The sequence below is a fragment of the Zosterops lateralis genome, assembly GCF_965231275.1.
Source record: "Zosterops lateralis genome assembly, chromosome: 3".
Classification (NCBI taxonomy): domain Eukaryota; kingdom Metazoa; phylum Chordata; class Aves; order Passeriformes; family Zosteropidae; genus Zosterops; species Zosterops lateralis.
This window is the reverse complement of record NC_139764.1, coordinates 25,396,416-25,414,379: the sequence shown is the minus strand read 5'-3', so window position 1 is coordinate 25,414,379 and position 17,964 is coordinate 25,396,416. Positions and strand designations below refer to the sequence as shown.

The 17,964-nt window shown below is 42.9% G+C and overlaps 1 protein-coding gene across 1 annotated transcript in view; it reads right to left on the bottom strand.

Annotated features, from left to right (window-relative positions):
* RSPH9 (radial spoke head component 9) overlaps window positions 1-17,964 on the bottom strand; it is a gene marked incomplete at its 5' end in the record, with an annotated part of 20,512 nt that extends 2,548 nt beyond the window's left edge. Inside the window, 4 exons of the mRNA XM_083857085.1 lie at window positions 15,870-16,016; window positions 16,589-16,718; window positions 17,420-17,582; window positions 17,738-17,964. Coding sequence (XP_083713211.1) covers window positions 15,870-16,016; window positions 16,589-16,718; window positions 17,420-17,582; window positions 17,738-17,964 — 667 coding nt within the window. The remainder of the gene's footprint in view (window positions 1-15,869; window positions 16,017-16,588; window positions 16,719-17,419; window positions 17,583-17,737) is intronic.

Here is a 17,964-nt window from a genome sequence, read left to right as displayed (position 1 = left end):
TCCTTAAAATAAACTTCTAGCATTAGTAGTGGGAAGAGGAAGAAGGTGCTTTCCTCCTTCAAGGAAGACTGGTTTCTCTGATGCAGCAACTGGAAAAAAATGAGAAAATGAAATGTAGGGTATTTCCTATCTGAGAAATTTATGGAAAAGGTTAATTCTCTTCAGTCTTTCTTGGCTCCACTGTTGAAGAGGATGTGCGTGGTAGGGGCAAAGGGATTAGTTTCCACATTAATTTTGTTTTGGCTCTACAGAATAGGTTCAGAGCCAGTGTGAAAATGCAGTTTCTTCTGGATGCAAGGAGCTCAGAGCCTCTGAGTATTTATTTTGCATCTGACATGACAGCTTGGGAATTGTGCCAGAGGGAGGGGGCTGAAGCATCAGCTTGGATTCAGTGCCGGAGGGCAAGGAGCTGCCAGGAGAAGAAAATACCAGCTTCAGCACCAACTCAGTAATGCCTAGAGGCTACAATGTAGGGAAGAAGTTTCCTGCTGAATCTCCATCGAAGAAAAAAAAAAAAAAAAAAAGAAGCAGGCCCAAATTTAAAAAATGTGGTTGGAACTGACAGGCTTCCACTGGCCTAGAGTCAAGCAGTCAGCCTATCTGTACCCAAAGCCAAAATCTGCCAATTCCAGAATAAGCAGAAAGCACATAACGTGTTGGGCCATTTAGGCAGTATTCATCTTTGTAGATAATTTTAGGCTCATTAATTTTAGGCTCATCAATTTATGCTATGATTCATGCTTACTCATGTCACGGTTAGTCTGGGGAAGGGCTTCTGTGATTGCTGTCAGCTGCCTGTCCTCCTGCTCCACTCACTTGTGACTCTTGGCCAATTTTAGTCACATCCAACAAAGGGCTGAAGGGCTTTAACACCCCAGGTTCCTACAGCAGGTCTCTCTGGGATGTGGCCCAAGGGCTGACTGCATCTCCTGGAGCTTTGGTCTGCCAGCAGCTGCAAGGAAGCACAGGCTCTCAGGCCTGCCTGGCAGCCACGAGGCAGCAGCCAGATGGGCAATCCGTGTTTGTGCTGCCTTGGGCTCCTGCCTGATCCCTCGCAGTAGATATTGTCTCATGTGCAGTTCATGGCAAACTACACTAGCTGTGGGAAGGAGGGTAGTTGAGGGGAAACATTTATGGGGTGGCTGCAGAATCAAAAAGGAACAATACAATTCAAAATGCTGTAAAACCAGGTGTTCTAAGTTGTGCTGCTCACCTGTGTGCTGTTGCCTAATTCTTAAGTTTGTATTTCTGTACTTCTCAAAAGCTTGTTGGACACCACTGTTTCCTCTGTCTCCTTCAGTAACAAATTCTACATATTTGTTATACTATAATATGCAAGTCTTGTGTCATTTCTGATCCGTTACCTTTCAAAGTACCCTCTTCAGTCATGTGCAAATGTGGAACTTACATCAGCAAGAATACCTACCTCCTTTCTGATAGACTGACTCGAGCTGCTGGACAGAAGTACAAAACAGACATTCACAGTCTTTTTCAGGAGATTCCTGCTTTGGAGAACTTACTTCTGACTCACTCTCCTCCACATTTTCACTAAAACAACTGGGGTTGCAGTAAAGCAGAGCACTACTTAATATCAAATGGTCAATACAGGTGTGTGCCATCTTTTCACCTTCCTTGCACTGTGACATTCTTTACACAAGTCCTAGGTACAATATGAGCTAGTATCTTCACAAGCAGTGGATTCACATACAAGGCAACCCCAATCTCCCATCCAGCCTCTCCAGTGCCACTCATACAAACACAAACTGGACTGGATCTTTTTTGTATCTGGAGTAAAAACACCTATTATGATTCAGCCCCTGGGATTACAAATCCTGACTGAGGGGATCTGCGTGTTCTTAAGAAATTTCACCACTTGGATCGCATGGAAACCCAGATGAGGAACACTTCACTACAAGGCAGATCATCCAGTGACTGAAGCACTACAGCCATTTGCTGTCAAACAACAAGCTTTCAGATTCTTGAACTTTGTGTCTAAAAGTTCTCATCATTTGCTAGTGACAGTAGCATGACCGTGCATAGGAGTGTTGATCAACAAGTAGCAGGCAAATAGATCTGAATGTAATAGTGACAAGTAACTCTCAATTTCTCCTTTAAATGACTGCTCCCAGCACATGGTTCTTCAGCTTGAATTTGTAGAAAAGATCTACAAGTCTTTCCTCCAAATACTGGTGGTACTTGGTGCAGCTTTACACACTGGTTTGTGGGGAAGGGGATGGTGACACACTGTAAACTTCTTGAAAAGTTTCTCTGACAAAAAGATAATGCAATGAGGAACTCTCATTGTCTTTGATTTAGGACCAGTCCTCTGAGAAGTAAGTCTGTCAAGAATAGGACTTGCCTTGCTGGGTGGTGAAAACCTTTAGGGATTGTATAATTTGTTAATGCCTCCCAACATACTGGAAGCATCTAACAACCTGAGTACATGTGATAGCTTGTTTATATATGTTCACCTACACAGATGAACCCTCTGCCCCAAACCGTTTACAGAGAACAAAAAGAAATGCCTGGAGCATGACAACTGGGAAAGGTAAGAGGGAAAACAGGGTATTTAATGCTCTTAGGAACTATATCTAGATTTAGACATCTTTTTGTTGGATAAATTCAGAGGAAGTAGATTAAACCAAGTTCAACATAATTAAATCCCCCTATCTGTGCTCTGGGGCAATAGAGTACATGGGTCCATGATCTCCTCAGAACATTTACCCAGTGACTCACAGGCTTATCAATCTCAGCAGAGTATTCATCAGCACTTAACTCTGCTGATCAAAAGAACTTCCCATGCACCTTCACACCTGGCAGAAATGGGCAGATATAATTGAAGATGACTCCATTCACTTTCACGCTGCATCTCTGAAGGCTGTGTGCAGTTTCTATATCTCCCTATCTTCTCTCCAAGCTGCCAGCTCTCAAAGGGCTTGATTTGTCATTTCATAAATGTAAGACCTTTGGGGAATATTAATTATTATTGTTATACATTGCAGCTCTTCTCTGGCCCTTCATTCTGCATGTAGTTCTACACAAATATGAACAGTAAGGTTTTGCTGATGCTGCATAAGCCTTCCTGTGAAATGAGGGCCTGAACAAAAACAAGCAGGTTACGTAAGGGCAATCCCATCTGGACCGGCACAACATAGGTTGAGAACAGGAAAAAATTACAAGAAGCTGTCTGGAACTGTAGTGTCATTTTCACTGACATCCTGTTTTCAGCCAGAATGATGATTAATCAAAGAGCTGCTCTTTATTCTGCAGAGCAAAAGAGTAGCAGCAGTGCCACCTTCCACCTTCTGCTAACTGGATCACTAGAGACATTTTTCTAACCTAATCATCAAAGGTGATTTTTTTCAATATACTTTTCCAGACTGGACTTTTGCAACACACAAAATCCATTCAGAAACTGCATTTGATACACAATGCTGGTGTATCTTTTAAGAAGAGACTACATTAAAGTTCTGGAACCTCTCTGGGTTTTTTGGACTTTTTCATAAAGGGAAAAAAAATTAGAACCCATTATCTCATTACTTTTTTTTCCCCCATACCTCACCACATCAGCAGTATTTGAGGAAATGGTGCATAAAACAAAATTTGAACTTGTGAGAAAGTTGTTCTCTCGGAAAGATACAGGAGAGTTGTGTTCTCTTCTATCACCGTTCAAATCTCACAATATTCAAACAAGATGCTTTTTTTTGGGAAGGGCCACCTTTCCTGTAGGAGTTTAAAATACTGATGTTGTAAATCCCTCTAGAAGTACTTTAAACAGTAACTAATGAACAGTATGCAATAATAGCTTAAAATGAATATGCCACCTTTTCTTCCTTAAGAGAAAGTCTTAGAAATGCATTTAATAATGCAATATAAAAAGGAATGAGAACTATGAAAATTAAATGCTACTTTCATCCTTTTTTTCTTTTTCTCTCTTTTGTTTTTTGAACTTCTGTGATATTACAGATGGATGTTGGGGTAAAACCATTGCATAGATAGCTTCAGGTCTCTATTACTATAAAAATACAGAAATGGGTCCAAATCCTTTCCATCACTGTCTGAGAATATTCTATGGCAGTCCCTGTGTCAGACAATATGTCTCTTACTGAGAGACTGGGAAGCTGAAAGCATCAGTCTGTAAGGTACACCAAGATTCCTAGATAAAAGTTGTCAAGAAAAAGAGATTTAAAAATATTATTATTTGCATTGGAGGGAATACAACTAGAAACTAGGAGACAGTAAGTTAATGTTGGATTTCCTAGACTTAAATACTGATTTTAACTTTCATCTCAGTGTGTGCTGTCTCTGAATCAGGCAGCAGAGTTAGCTTCACTCATCATGTAAAGCTTGCTGTGGTGCAGGGAACTGGTGGTCATTGCTCTCACATGAGAGATTCCTACCAGTAACACTTCTCTGGGGAGGTTCCCAAAGTTCAAAATACATTTCTTAAAAGAGCAAGTTAATATCTAAGCTGCACCCAGCAAACTTAAAAAAGCCAAGCACTGTCTGTGCTGAAACTGTTGCCTGTTGCTGCTCCAGAAGGGAAGGGAGGGAGCTGCTGTGTGGGAGGAAAGAGCATGGGAAAAGTATCCTCTGGATGAAGATCTGGAGCTTCCTATTCCCTCTTTGGATCAAGCTGCAGCCTCCACCCCTCCAAACACAGGCAGGAATTCTGAGGAGTTCCTTACATCTTTCTCAAACAAGAAAGTGCTTTGAAGATCCTGATACTCACCCAGTGTTAAACCACTGCCTTTTTTATGGCCCTTCAACAGCTGCCAGAACACCAGGGCTGAATTTCAAAAGTCAACCTCCTTCTCAGCTTCTTCTTCCTTCCAGTCGCCAATAGAAATCCCTGTCTCATCCCCCATGTCTGCCTCAGCTTTGGGCTGAATCATGTAATCCACAGAAGCAATAGGGTGCGTGAGACATGAGCTTTTAAACAAAACCCTTTTAAGAGGGCCGTTTGCAGAAGAACTTTCCTGCTGTAACTGGTCCACTTGCAGTATGACCTCTCATAACACTGCTGCTTTGGAGGTGATTCAGCAATGCCTCATTTCAGTGCAACCTTGAGAAGAAACAGCTTTAAGAGCTAGACAGCCTGACAGAGAGGCTCCATGTTGCAAAAGCTCACAGAGGGTCATAAAAGTGACATTATCAATTCCTCTTCAAAGGAGAAAATGTCTCAAGGGAAAAGCAGCCACAGCATGGTTGCACTTAGCATTAACACATTATGCTGCCACAAGAGCAGGTTACAACATCTATTGCTGCAGTTAGTCCTCAGTGAGAGTCAAGTATGGAGTTACAGGACAAATATTAACACCCAGAGAGGGGCAACATAACCATTTCCCTCTGCAAAAGCAGCCGCTGCTTGGCTGCATGACCCCAAGCACTTAGAGCTGACAAAGCCTCACTACACCAGTGGGATTTAGCTTCCATTTCCCTCCAACAGAAAATCCGACTCTGGGAAAAGCTTCCTACTTCTAATTTGTTGTCTGTAGGGAACAAAGACAAATTGCAAAGCAGAGCAGCTGTAAGGAAAGGTCACTGTGCTTTGGCTCTCAATAAATTGTGCCACACGGACGTTTCACACACAGCCTACCAGCCATAAGGATACATCCAAACAGTCCTGTGTGGGGCCCAAACTCCTTCGTGCCACTTACTGGCTGCAAACTAAATCTCTTCCATTTGCTTGACACACCACCTGCACCCCATATGTTAACACTGCTGTCAATATTTCCAATTCCCCATATAACTATTTAATAATAATTAAATAAAAACACAGACTGGTTGCAGGTTCAGTACTATTTTTAAAAGCCTCCAGAGCCAAGAAAGCACAGCTTACAGTCAGACACTGCCAGGCAGCTCCTGCATGGTCCTAATGCCTGCCATGTCCTTGACACACAAATACCACCATGCCCAAACCCCAAAGTAAAATGGTCATACTTTAGAGGCTTTTCCTCTCCATTATCCTCTCCCACTGGGAAGGCCTCTGCAGTAGAAATTATTTCAACAGGGCCAGGCCTTCTATTTACACACAAAGACCCTGTTTCCTACTGACAAGGAAGACTCAGGGATTGCAGTGCTGTCCCAGATACACAGTATTCAGGTACCTCCAAGTAAAAATGAAATTCAGGCCTTACTTAGACATCCAACAATAGTGCTGCTTAATACAACTGAAGCAGACTCTGCCCTTAAACTCTCATCCCCACCCTCATCATTCTACCATCACAGAGACCACAAAAGTGTTTATTTACTGCTTAGTGAGTCAGGTTGGGGAAACAATCTGGCTGAAAAATATACTAGACAGAAATAACATTATTTTTCCAGCTGGAATCTGACTGCACAGCCGGCGATGCCAACACAAAAGAAGGGACAATACACAGATATAAATGAGCACCAGAGGATGGGAAAGACTGAAAAAGCTAGCACTGAATCAAATTAGAGCCTCCCTTACAGCCCTGTTAGTTTGCCCTTTAGTCCTAAATCCACCTGATAAAACAAAACAAAACAAAAAAAAGATTGTAATTAAGAGAAAGATGCAGACTGTGCAGAAAACATTAGAATAAAGACTTGGAATAGGATTGTGCACTAGAGGAAACAGCAAAACTATATGCAATCAAAACTTATAAGGAGTAGGAAAAACTGATTAAAATCCATGCTGTTTGTATTCTGACAACTACAATACATATCACTGAATCTTGGGTTTTCTATATCAAATTTAGAAATCTCTCAGAGTGGCAAATCACCTCCTTCCAAAGCACAAGGTTATGCTGGATCTCATCACACTCCATATTTCTTGTTCAGCTGGTCGCTGTGGAAACGTTTTTGGAGCGTGCCAGGAGTCACGTAGCATCTACCTGGGGAGCCCCTGCATTAATCCGTCACCTTCGTGGGTTTCTCTGAGCCCATTGGTTGGTAGGAAGAAAAAGGAGTCTCTCGCCCCTCCCTGCTCTGAATGAAAGACGCTTCCTCTAAATCTTGCTACAGGATTTCAGGCTCAATTCAGCTTCTTTGGGGCTTTTGTCACCAAACAAATGTGATGTCTTTGAAAGAAAGATTAACAGTTTGATGAAAGGATGCAATGGGCAGCTTTGTTCTAGCCTGCTTCCCCTAGAGCTTTTGGTCACTGTCACTTTCTTACCCACGGGAGAATATCTGTCTGACTCTCAGAGGAGATTATGGCCACCTTGTAAGATTTTTCCTCTCCTGGTAACAAAGCACTGGCTACTTTGAGGAGGTGATAATGATGAACAGGGGCTGGATTAGGGGCAAAGAACCTCACATTGATCTCTGAATTCTGAGAAAACACAAAGGAGTCGATGCTGGGATTCAAAACCCACCAAATGCTTAGAGCACATCCAGTTTGCTCTCCTCCAGGAGGGGCAAGGCCACAAGCCCTGTCAGTTCCCCAGTTGTAGTCCTTACCTCATCATCAAATTAGCAAGGCTAGTTAAAAGGGCTTGGGATGAGGAACAGATGGCAAGGATTATAAACTGTTGATGTTTTTGTACTAAACTAGATACGAATTCTGGACCAAATTACCCGAAGAGTTTACCAGTTTCTGAGAATACTGTCACACTGAGCATTTCCACACAACACAGTGCAGTGCTAATTGTGAACACTAAAAGGCTGAACATGTTTTAATGCCTGTGATAGCCTAGCTATTTCTGATAGGCTATCACATACAGCATAACTACTGTACAAATACACCCAAAGATGAACTGTCCCTTGTCCTTTTCCCTTTACACACTGCCACATACCCCTTCAGCATGCAGAATTTAAATCCGTATGATATTTGTGTACAAATAAAACCAAGATATAACAAGATAGTGTATAAATAAAAACAAGATATAACAAGATAATGCTGATTGGCTTCCTCCTTTCAAAAGCTCTGTGTCCAAATGGGCAGCACACAGCAAAGCAAAGCTTTATACACTGGCTGGCACCAGTGCCGATGACTGCACAGGCAGGAGCTGCCACTCCTTGGAGCCCCTTCAGAAACAGATCACTCCTAGCAAGAGATGACCTCGTTCTGACTTCAATAATACACAAAATGTCCTAGGATTTCCCCCACAAGTAATTTTTCATCATTCCTTAGAGAAAAAGTTAGGCCAAGGCTGACTGATGTGGTGATAAACCTGCAGCTTCCGGTTCTGTAAGGCTTTACCAGCATTTCTCTTCATTTTAGCAAAAAGTTCATCTTCTTTTTATGTCCAAGGAACCAAGAGCTTAAATGAAGACAGGGTGGGTCATGATTTCTTTCACTGAGGAGAAAAAAACCCTTTAAATAAAAACTTTTTCAACCCAGGAAAGTTGCTACGAAGACTCTGCTTCTGTCCTCATTCTTTCCCTACAGCAGTCTGGAGGGTGAAGGACTCCACCAGAGCTCTCAGTTGATGGGCAGCCCTTTTCCAGTATAAACTGATCCAAGGTCTGACTAAACAAGACCCAGAGGTGACATTGACCTAGGACCCAAAAGCTGTGAATGCATTGCTTTATTATCCATGGACACAAAGCCCAAGGAAAACAGGCTCCTTTCCAGTAATCCAAGCAGACACCATGATCACCCAGTCAGAAGCTCTAATACTAGCCTGGCCCCAGAGTCCTCCTGCTGTGCTGCCACATGAGAGGTTCCAGTCTGATCTTGAACTCCTGAGCTGGCAGGGCCCCAGCTTGTAGGAGGGACAGCATCTTGTCTTGCTACCCTGCCAACTTTCTTGGGCCACAGCAGGAATGGCCTTAAGACCCTCTATGCATCACTGGCAAAAATTAAGAGGGACTGTACTTTTGAAGAATGTAGAAGACATGCTTATATATCGTGTATGTCTATTTGCAAGCATGCAATCTCTAAGGATGCTGAGAAAAACATTGAAAAGCCTAGTGATGATTTCAGAAATTGCCTAAGCTTGAAAGGGAGAGCATATCTTCTCTATACCTACAGTTCAGGAGGCCAGTATGCCACACACAGTCTGGAAACTCAGGACATATCTTTTCCTTGATTTGATGCTGCTCTTGTTGATTTTCTTTCTCATTTTACTTTTCCGTGGTTTCCTTTTCTGTGCTCAGCACTGACAATGCTGGCACCATAGTGCACCCTGCTGGAAGACAGCAAGTAGAGTCATCCTGGGATTATTTCTAGGGATGGCCGACTTCAGTTTGAACAGAGAAATTCAGGTACCAATGCTTTCACTAACAACCCACTAAACCAGCTGCTTGGTTCGATTTTCAGATCAGAAATCCTACTGTTCTGATGAACACTCATCTAGTTTTCTCATTCTCTAACACTGCATTCTAAAGCTTGTTTGTCAAAACTACTTGTATTAACGTCAGGTAACTCGGGATTCTGTAGCTCAGTTTCACACATTCACCAAGCATAAGGATCACATCTCCTAACCAGGAATGAGGATAGCTGTGAGCCATGCTAGGTATTTCAGTCTACATTTTCGCTACCTCTTTTTATCCTTGCGAACATCAAGTACTGCCCTCTCATTTATTATGAGTCTTTTAGTTTGGATTTCAGTGAGACAGCTTGAAAAGCCTTGTCCCCGTGTGGCTCTTGGCAGGCTAAGGAGTAAAGTGCTCTTGCTCTCGGCTTTCACAGTGCTGGGGAGGTGCTGCTTATTGTTAAGCAATGAAAGGGGAGGGCTCAGGTCACATCTGTGAAATGTTAGTGGAGAAGGGAGGCTGGGTGAAAGTAGGTGGCCAGCACAGCATAGCACTTCGCTGGATTTTGCAAGGCCGCTAGGGAGATAGGCAGCCATTTGTCTTAGAGCCCTGATAAAGGGCCCTTGCCTCTGGTGGCTGGCTGGGGGCTGTAAATACCTCTGCAGACACAGACTCTTCAAATGGCTGGAGACCTAGGCTGATAGGGGATTAATCGCCTTGAAGGGAGGAGGGAGGGGGGAGGGGGATCGAAAGCAAGTTAATTAGCTGTGTTAATGTATGGAGATAAAGCAGGGTCGTGCCTCCTGCCCTTCTTCCTTCCTGCACCCTGACTTTTGGGACAGCCATGATGGGGCTACCAAAATGGCCCTTGAGAACAGCCACAGAAACTATCTCCCACTTAGAAATGCAGTCCCTTCATCTTCAAGGACCCATTAGGCACCAGCTTTTGCTAAACCGATAAAGACCGTGCTAATGAACCTCAGATGACAGGAGGTTAGTGTTCTAACCGAGGCTACTGTTCAGCAAGCTTACAGAAAACCTCGTGCTCAAAGTTTTCAGCCAAGGAAATGGTCACAAATCCCTTTGTCTGTAATGCTGTATAACGAGTGCTCCAAAACCACTGCGCTTTCGCATGAAGAAATACAGCTACAATCCAAGTGGCTTTCACTTCCTCCACAGTCAAATGGTAAAGCAGCTGGAATGATCTTCTGTCTAGGCACTTCTTCTACCCTACCTTCATCTTGAAATGGCAAGTAGACAAGACTCACTGATTCACCCTGCCACTGCATATCCATTTGGACTGATGCTATAAAATCTCTCTCCCAGCAATAAAGACCCACAATGGCAGTAAGTCAGGAATCTCCTCTGTCCTGTTTTGAGCCCTCACATACCATATTTCAGAAAGCAAAGCCAGCTGAAATGAGCTGACTTGCACTTGGAACGCTTTGTCACCTTTGTGTTACTGTCACTGACAATGAAGAAGTCCAAGCTGAACATCAGCCTCCATGGCCATCATCAGGTTTATGGCCAGGCATACCAGGAATCTGGACTCCTACATACCACTGCCCATTAAACTGAAGTCACTTACACATGTCTGGGACTCTCGACTTGTATTTGCATTTGACTGAAACACAATGCCCAGGAAGACATCCAGCATGATGTTAAGATACCGAGACAAAGGCTCATCCATTACCCTTGCTAGCTGGTAATCTTTTCACTCTTAGAAATTGTATCTCATTGTTCATTTTAGCTGCTGATTCCTGTTATGCCTTTCTCTGCTATAATAAATAAAGCTTCAGTACCTAATACTTAAACTCCACTGAATATTTACACAGTGTAATACAGCCATTCTCACGGGCTTTTCCTCAAGATAAACAGATCAAACTGTTTATGTCTCTCACCAGCCCTTGAATCATTTTGTAACTCTTTTCTGCAACTCTCCAGTTTTGCAACGTGCAGTAATCCAGTTATGATTCCACTAACAATATATGCAAAAGTAAAATCACCCCCGTTTCTACTTGTTTATGTACCTGCAGATCATTACCCTTTAAAGTCTCAGGATCACTCTGATGGGAGCTGATGTTCAGTGGGTTGTGCCTGGATTTCCTTTCAGAGCCAGTTTCTAGAATATAATTCTCAAAGTCTAACTTACAGTCCTTACTTTCCTCGTGTGACTTTGCAGGTAAGTATACCAAAATGTACTCTATTTAAGTAAGCCCAGTTCTCCACATCTCAGTATCCATCCTTCCCTTGTCATTATTTGTCTCTCCACCAACCCTAACTTTGAGATAATTTATAAGTAAGTTGAAGAATATCAGTATTGGCACTGGTCCCTTTCTGACCTCTTCCAGAAATACACCCATTCATGTGAATTCTGAATCACAACTGCTAAGGAAGATTAAATTCAGGGGAGTAATTCTGCAATGCTGGGATTTATTAAAGATTATTATGCCACAAGTCTCCTGAGATAATGATTTCAGAAGTAACTTATGTGACTTTGCCATTTTAATGTTTTTGATCCACAGTAAATGTTGTTTAACTCTACCCTCCCTTAGCAAACAGCCTGAAAACTGTCTGAAACAGTATTTTTTTGTCTTTGCTTGATGCAAGTCCATATTCTTTAAAAAAAAACCAGAAAAAACATTCAGCTCTTCTGCCCTTCCACATGCTCATCAGCCTTTTTACCATCACCATTTAGTGACAGTTTCCAGTACCTTTACTATGTTTTCTTCTCATCTCAGTATAGTTTTAAAAAATCTGCCTTACCGTTGTCACAGAGTACTCCAGTTATTCTGGCTCCCTTTGTCATTCTCTACTCATTATAAATTCCAATTTGTATCAATCATTAATCATTCCAAACCTTCTGCATTTCCTTTTATGTGTCTTTTTTTATTCTAATTTCTACTCTCAATCTGCAAGTGAACTGTGGTAGGTTTTCAGCCAAAGGCAGCTATTTACTGACTGGGGGTCATGACTTTTGAAGAAAGTCTTCTCATATAAATCTTATTTCCACTCGTATCTTTTCCTATCTAGACATACCTCCCCACCTACACCAGTTTTTTAGCAGTGTTCTGTTGGTGTCCCTTATCTCCATATCAAAGTGATTCGAGTCAGTAACTTGTAACGAATCCTCAGAGTTAAGTTATCGCTTTTCCGAATTGCAGTTTCAAAGTGCCGAAGAACTGAATTCTCCATCCCTTGTCTCTCTTCCTTCCAAGCTTTCCATTCTACAATAGTACCTCAGGCTTTCACTCATCCCCTTTCTTTATCCTTGCAGAATGAGGCATAGTCTGATCTGGTACCAGGGTCACAGTAAAATCAAGCTTCCCCCATCATTATCAATGCCTGAAAAATGTCTATTATTTCATATCTTCACAACATTAAGTCATCAAGTGAAAATGCTGTAGGCATGCTAGGAATTATTGCTATTTGCCTTGCCATTCCATTATCTACAAGCAGATGTAAAATTGCCACAGCCCTAGTTCCTGAAATACTATGTCCAGGGTTCCAAATTCCATGCAGCAGAAAGGACAACGCTGGCGATGTGCCAGCAGCTGAAAGGCCACATGTAATTGTGCATAAAGTTGAGCAGATTGTCTGCTTAGACTAGAGCAAACAAGCTTATCTTTAATGCAGACATATGGCCAGCAAAACCTACAGATCCCAGCATGCAACGTTCTGGCCAGCTGGCCATTTGGATCAGGATGAAGTATTACATGATCTGATGCTGTGGTGACAGAAGATCTGTATCACAACCCCTCCATGTTCATGCTGTCGAGACAAGGTTCTCATTTCCCACTTTTCTCTAGAATAATTTTTAAAAATGCATTTTTTTTTAAAAAAAGCTAAGTCAGTCACTTGTCTGTGGGAGCTGAGACACCAAGAAAAAAAAAACAGAATGATTAAAGGAGCAGCAGCAACGTATTCTGAAGTTTTAAAGTGCACAGATAACCTGATAGATAGGCACACAGACAGAATCTGGAACCTGCAAACTCCACAGATATCACTGGTAAAGATAAGAATGGCAGACAGTTTTTTACAAAACTCCAGGTTTTCCAAATTTGCACTAAACTCTGCTTTTACCATTGTTGCTTTTATTCAACCCAGTTTTAACTTCCTTTCTTCCCACCTCTCAGCTGTCATATAAAATGTTCTCTCTGCCTCCAACTTTCCATTCTGTAAGACACCTCTGCTCTCCTATAATGACACACCATATATCTTATGACAGTTACCCCCTTGACAGTCATCACAGATGCTAAGTTTCCAATTAATAGAGAACAGAGTTGTTACTTTTAGACAGGTTAAAATCAGCCCTTAATGTCTCACTTCTGTTCTTTAGGTCTTTTAAGATGCTAGGGGAATTTAGCCAATGTGAGTTGGGAGTTTCACTCCATTGTCACTTAGCCCCAGATCACTTCTTATGTATTTATTGAGAAAAGAGACAATTCTAGCTTCAGTCACAATTCTAGATGCAATAAACTTGAGAATTCCTACTTCTGCTCTGACAATAACTGTTCAAGACAGGATCTAACCAGAAAAGGCAAGAAAAACTTTGGGTCGAAATTAGGGGATTTGCCAGAGCTATAACAACATGTCAGTAAATAGAAAAAGTACTGTCTGCTTTTTCTGCTCTGTCAGGACCAACGTGCACTGTCAGAGCTCAAGAAAAGTAATCTGAGAACCAGAGTTTGAGTATCTCACAACCAGGAGTGACTCTGGCAAAGCCATGCTGATAAAATCAGCAGAAAGCCTGTGTCAGTCCTGGTTTTTATCCCCCACATTTTCACAAGCAACCAGTACTTTTAGGCAACCAGAAGGCTTGTTAAAGGAGGTTGGGTTGATCTTTTTTTAATGTCAGAGCTCCTATCTGCATGAGACAGAATGCAATTAGAGAGGCTACACACCTTGCTGATCCTGTAACCAATTTCTGTCTTACCACCTTCACCTTCTTCACCTCCTTCACCTCATCCCCAAATTCAGGACAGAGCAGACAGAGCTGCACAGGCACCATGATGAATCTTCTCTTCCATTAAGAAGCACTCAGCTGCACTTTAGCTCAGATAGCCATTCAGAGGCAACTTTTTTAAGGATACTGAAATCTGCACTAGCAGCAACATCCTCCTGGGTAGGGGGTAGGTTCATGCTTACACAGATGTCAGGCTGTCACAGGAACACAACCATGATGGTGGCACATTTGAGCCCCACTTTCTATCTGCCACCAGGTAAAATACAGCTACAAGTCAATTTTGATTTGAAGACTTTAACAAAACCATCTTCATGTCTAACACATGGTGTGTCTCCCCACCACAAGGGCAGGAGGGAAAAAGAGAGGGGAGCAGCGGGAAGGCAAACAGTAGCAAAACCCAAACTACCATACAAAACTGCAGCTAAAATTTCTTAAGATATATCTAGTTATCTATCTAATCCCTCTTGCACTTCTGCTTTGAGTCAAAAGGGCCACCTCCATGAGCCAGTGTATGTAAAAATGTGCAGTTTCTCCAGACTGCACCACTGGAAAATAACTGCGTAAGGACACTCCCAGTAAGTTGAAGAGTGGTTTAGATTTTAGCGTTTTATGCTCTGTCAAAAATGTTCAGAATTCAGGCAGGAGCTCACATTCTCAGTTTTTTTGTTTGTTTGTTTGTTTTGTTTGTTTGTTTTTGTTTTGTTTTTGTTTTTGTTTGTTTGTTTTTGTTTGGTTTGGTTTGGTTTTTTGTGGGTTTTTTTTGTTTGGTTTTTTTTTTTGCCAAAGGGAAGATTGGGAGGGGTAAGAAGAGTAAGAAGAGGGGGCTAAGAAGAGAGGGGAAGGGAGGGAGAGAGAATCTGAAGAGCCATATACAACACTAGCAATTCACTGTCCATCCACTCAATTCCATCTGGCACAGGTCACCTAGTATCCTATCCTACTACTCCTGGACAGGAATAAAATAACAAATCTAAGTTTGAATTGTTTCCCTAGAATCTCCTTAGACAGAAGACATGAAAACACTTGGTCCAATCCAAAAAATTGCAGCAAATCAGCAAAAAACCAGATAGAAACAAATAACAAGCCACTCCCATCTCTTCAGAGAAATATCCTGCCAGAGGGATCCCTGGAAGAGATTTAAAATATATTTGCAGTTGTCCAGCAGAACAGTAGAGATGTAAACTGAAGATACAATCCAGAATGCCTGTATTTTTTTCTTCTTTCACGGTATATAATCCTGCCACCAGAGTATTCCAACACAGTTTATCAAAGGAACATTTCAATCCAGCCTCTCTGAGATATCAGCTTGGTGTTAATGAGAGCCCATTTAGATAAAGAAGAGAAATACTGAGTGGAACAAGAGGTGTGAAATACTTCAAACCACATAAATTCCTTCTATCACTGGTGGATTTATCTCTTCCAATAGGGTCACCAGTTGTCACAGGCTTTACAGAAGTCAGGAGGCAATATGGCACTGAGGCACAGTGTGATCAGACCTGTTGTGAGGATGTGACAGCCCTGGTACACTTACATCTTTCTGCTGTAAGCATTTAGAATTGCATAAAACAGGAAGCAATGACAATATTTAGTAAACAATAAAGTTCCTTTACAAATTCACAGAATCTTCTCTTAATCACCTCTACAGTAACCCACACCAGTCCCCTCAGTGTTTGCAAGGCTACTCAAACTTCCCTATTGCCTTCCCTTTCATTGCATCTGTTGATTCTGCTACCTTTACCTCGTGGGATATCATGCTCCAGAGAATCTAGAAAGTCAGTGGATGGGTCCAAGTCAGCCTTTTCCAGCAGGGTTTTATTCTTCAGGTTAACAGGATCAGTGAAATGGAAATAGGAACTTAACTTTTTTGCCTCCGCCAAAGACAGACCTGCAAACAGCCATTGGTGAACATCAATACATACATGAATGAACATTCACTATACTAAAAAGTATAACATTGTTTCTCTAATGCCCACAGCCTAGGACAGAATCACAGTCTTTCTGCAGGAGACCCACAGAAGGCTTGTCAGAAACAGGTGTCAGCTCTCCTCGATGCTGTGCACTGCAGACCACACTGACTGCAGTCCCAGGTAACCAGTGGGCAACGACTTGAGGACAACTTTCTGTGCCCATTTGGTCATGTCTTATACCCAAATGGACAATTCACCACTTCTACAATTGCTAAACACTGCCATAAACTACAGTTTATACAGACAAATGACTCAGTTTAATGACTCAGAACTATTACTGACTCTTTTCCCACCTTCCAGAGCTGAATCATACACCTGAACATTAGTGGCACTGGATTCTCTCCTCCCTCTTCATCTTATCCAAGGGAAAAAAAAAAACAAACCCCAAACAACTGAAATCAAAACATCAGTTAGAGAAAGTCATCTTAATTTACAGGTTTTATGACCAAAGTACAGTTGATCCTGTAGTGTAAAGAAGATCAGAATTTACCTTCGAAGTGTCTGTTTTCATGCACAGTCCCAAGAGGAGTCTTCACGAAGGCCCCGCGGGGGACGATGCCCACGGCTCTGTCTATCAGCTCTATGGTAGCTGTGAGCCGGGCCTCCTCCTTCATCACAGGCTTTAAAAAAAAACAAGCAAGTTTTAAAGCCAGGGCTATCCTTGTTTTCATTTCTGAAAATAAACTTGTGGTGACACAATGGACTTATCATCTTGGAGTCCAATGGCACTAAGAGGACATCCAAAGACATTTCTCTCCTAAGATAGGACAGAAAACATGGCTAGGAGCAGACAGTTCAGACTTACCAGAGGTCTAACTGTCCATCCCTTCATCTATTTTCTCCCTCTCAATTCATCTACTTATGACTTGTCTATTCATTTATAAAGAATGCTGCCTGCAGTTACTATTAAATGTTCAAAAACCACAGTGAGGATTTGTACCTGTTGTGCATAATAAAGCATAAGGGATATTTACTATTTCTGAGGTCTGTTGAACTCCAGCAAAAACTGAAGTAAGAGTTCAATCAAGAAGCTGTTGCTACGCAATGACGGCGAGGAATTACAGACAGAATTACGGAATATTCTGAGTTGGAAGTGACCCATAAGGATCATCAAATCCAACTCTCAAGCGAACAGCATACAGTGATTGAAACTGCAACCTTGGTATTGTAAGCACCGTGCTTTAACCAACAGGAAATCGTGGCTCTTTTGCCTGACCACACACTGATGCTGCCCATTACCAACGAGGAGAAGCCACCACCTGTCCAGAGTGGGGGACACAAATGTAGCAAACAGAGTTTGAAAACGCTTTGCTGTATTTACCTCCTTCCCACTTTGAATCAGACTTGCAGCAGCTTCTGCGTTCATCTCGGCCAAGTTGTACTCAAAAGAAGGGTCCCCCTGAAAGCGGCCCTTCACCTGCTCAGCCAGCGCCAGCATCTCCCTGCTGGCCGGCGTCAGGAGGCTCCAGTCCACGCAGTTCAAGCTGCCAACGACAAGCACGACCCAGGGCCGAGCCCGTTAGGGAACAGGGCTCGAAACAGCTTCGCCAGGCCCCTGAGGGCACGGCGGGGCTCCCTCCCGAAGGCCGGACAGCCCTCCCCCGGCCCGCACGGCCCCGGGCCTGTCCCTGCCCCGCACCTGTAGAGGCGGCTGCGGGGCGCGGCGCGGTCGGGGCCCAGCCCCTCGGCGATGTAGTAAGCGCCGCGCACGCCCTGCACGCAGCCCCAGAACCAGACCCGCTCGAAGCGGTAGTCGCGCTGCAGCAGCGGCAGCGAAGCGCCCAGAGCCGCCCGCCGCTCGGGGCTGAGGCCCGCCCCGCCGCCGGCCACCAGCTCCAGCGCCGCGGGCACCGACTGCGCCTCCAT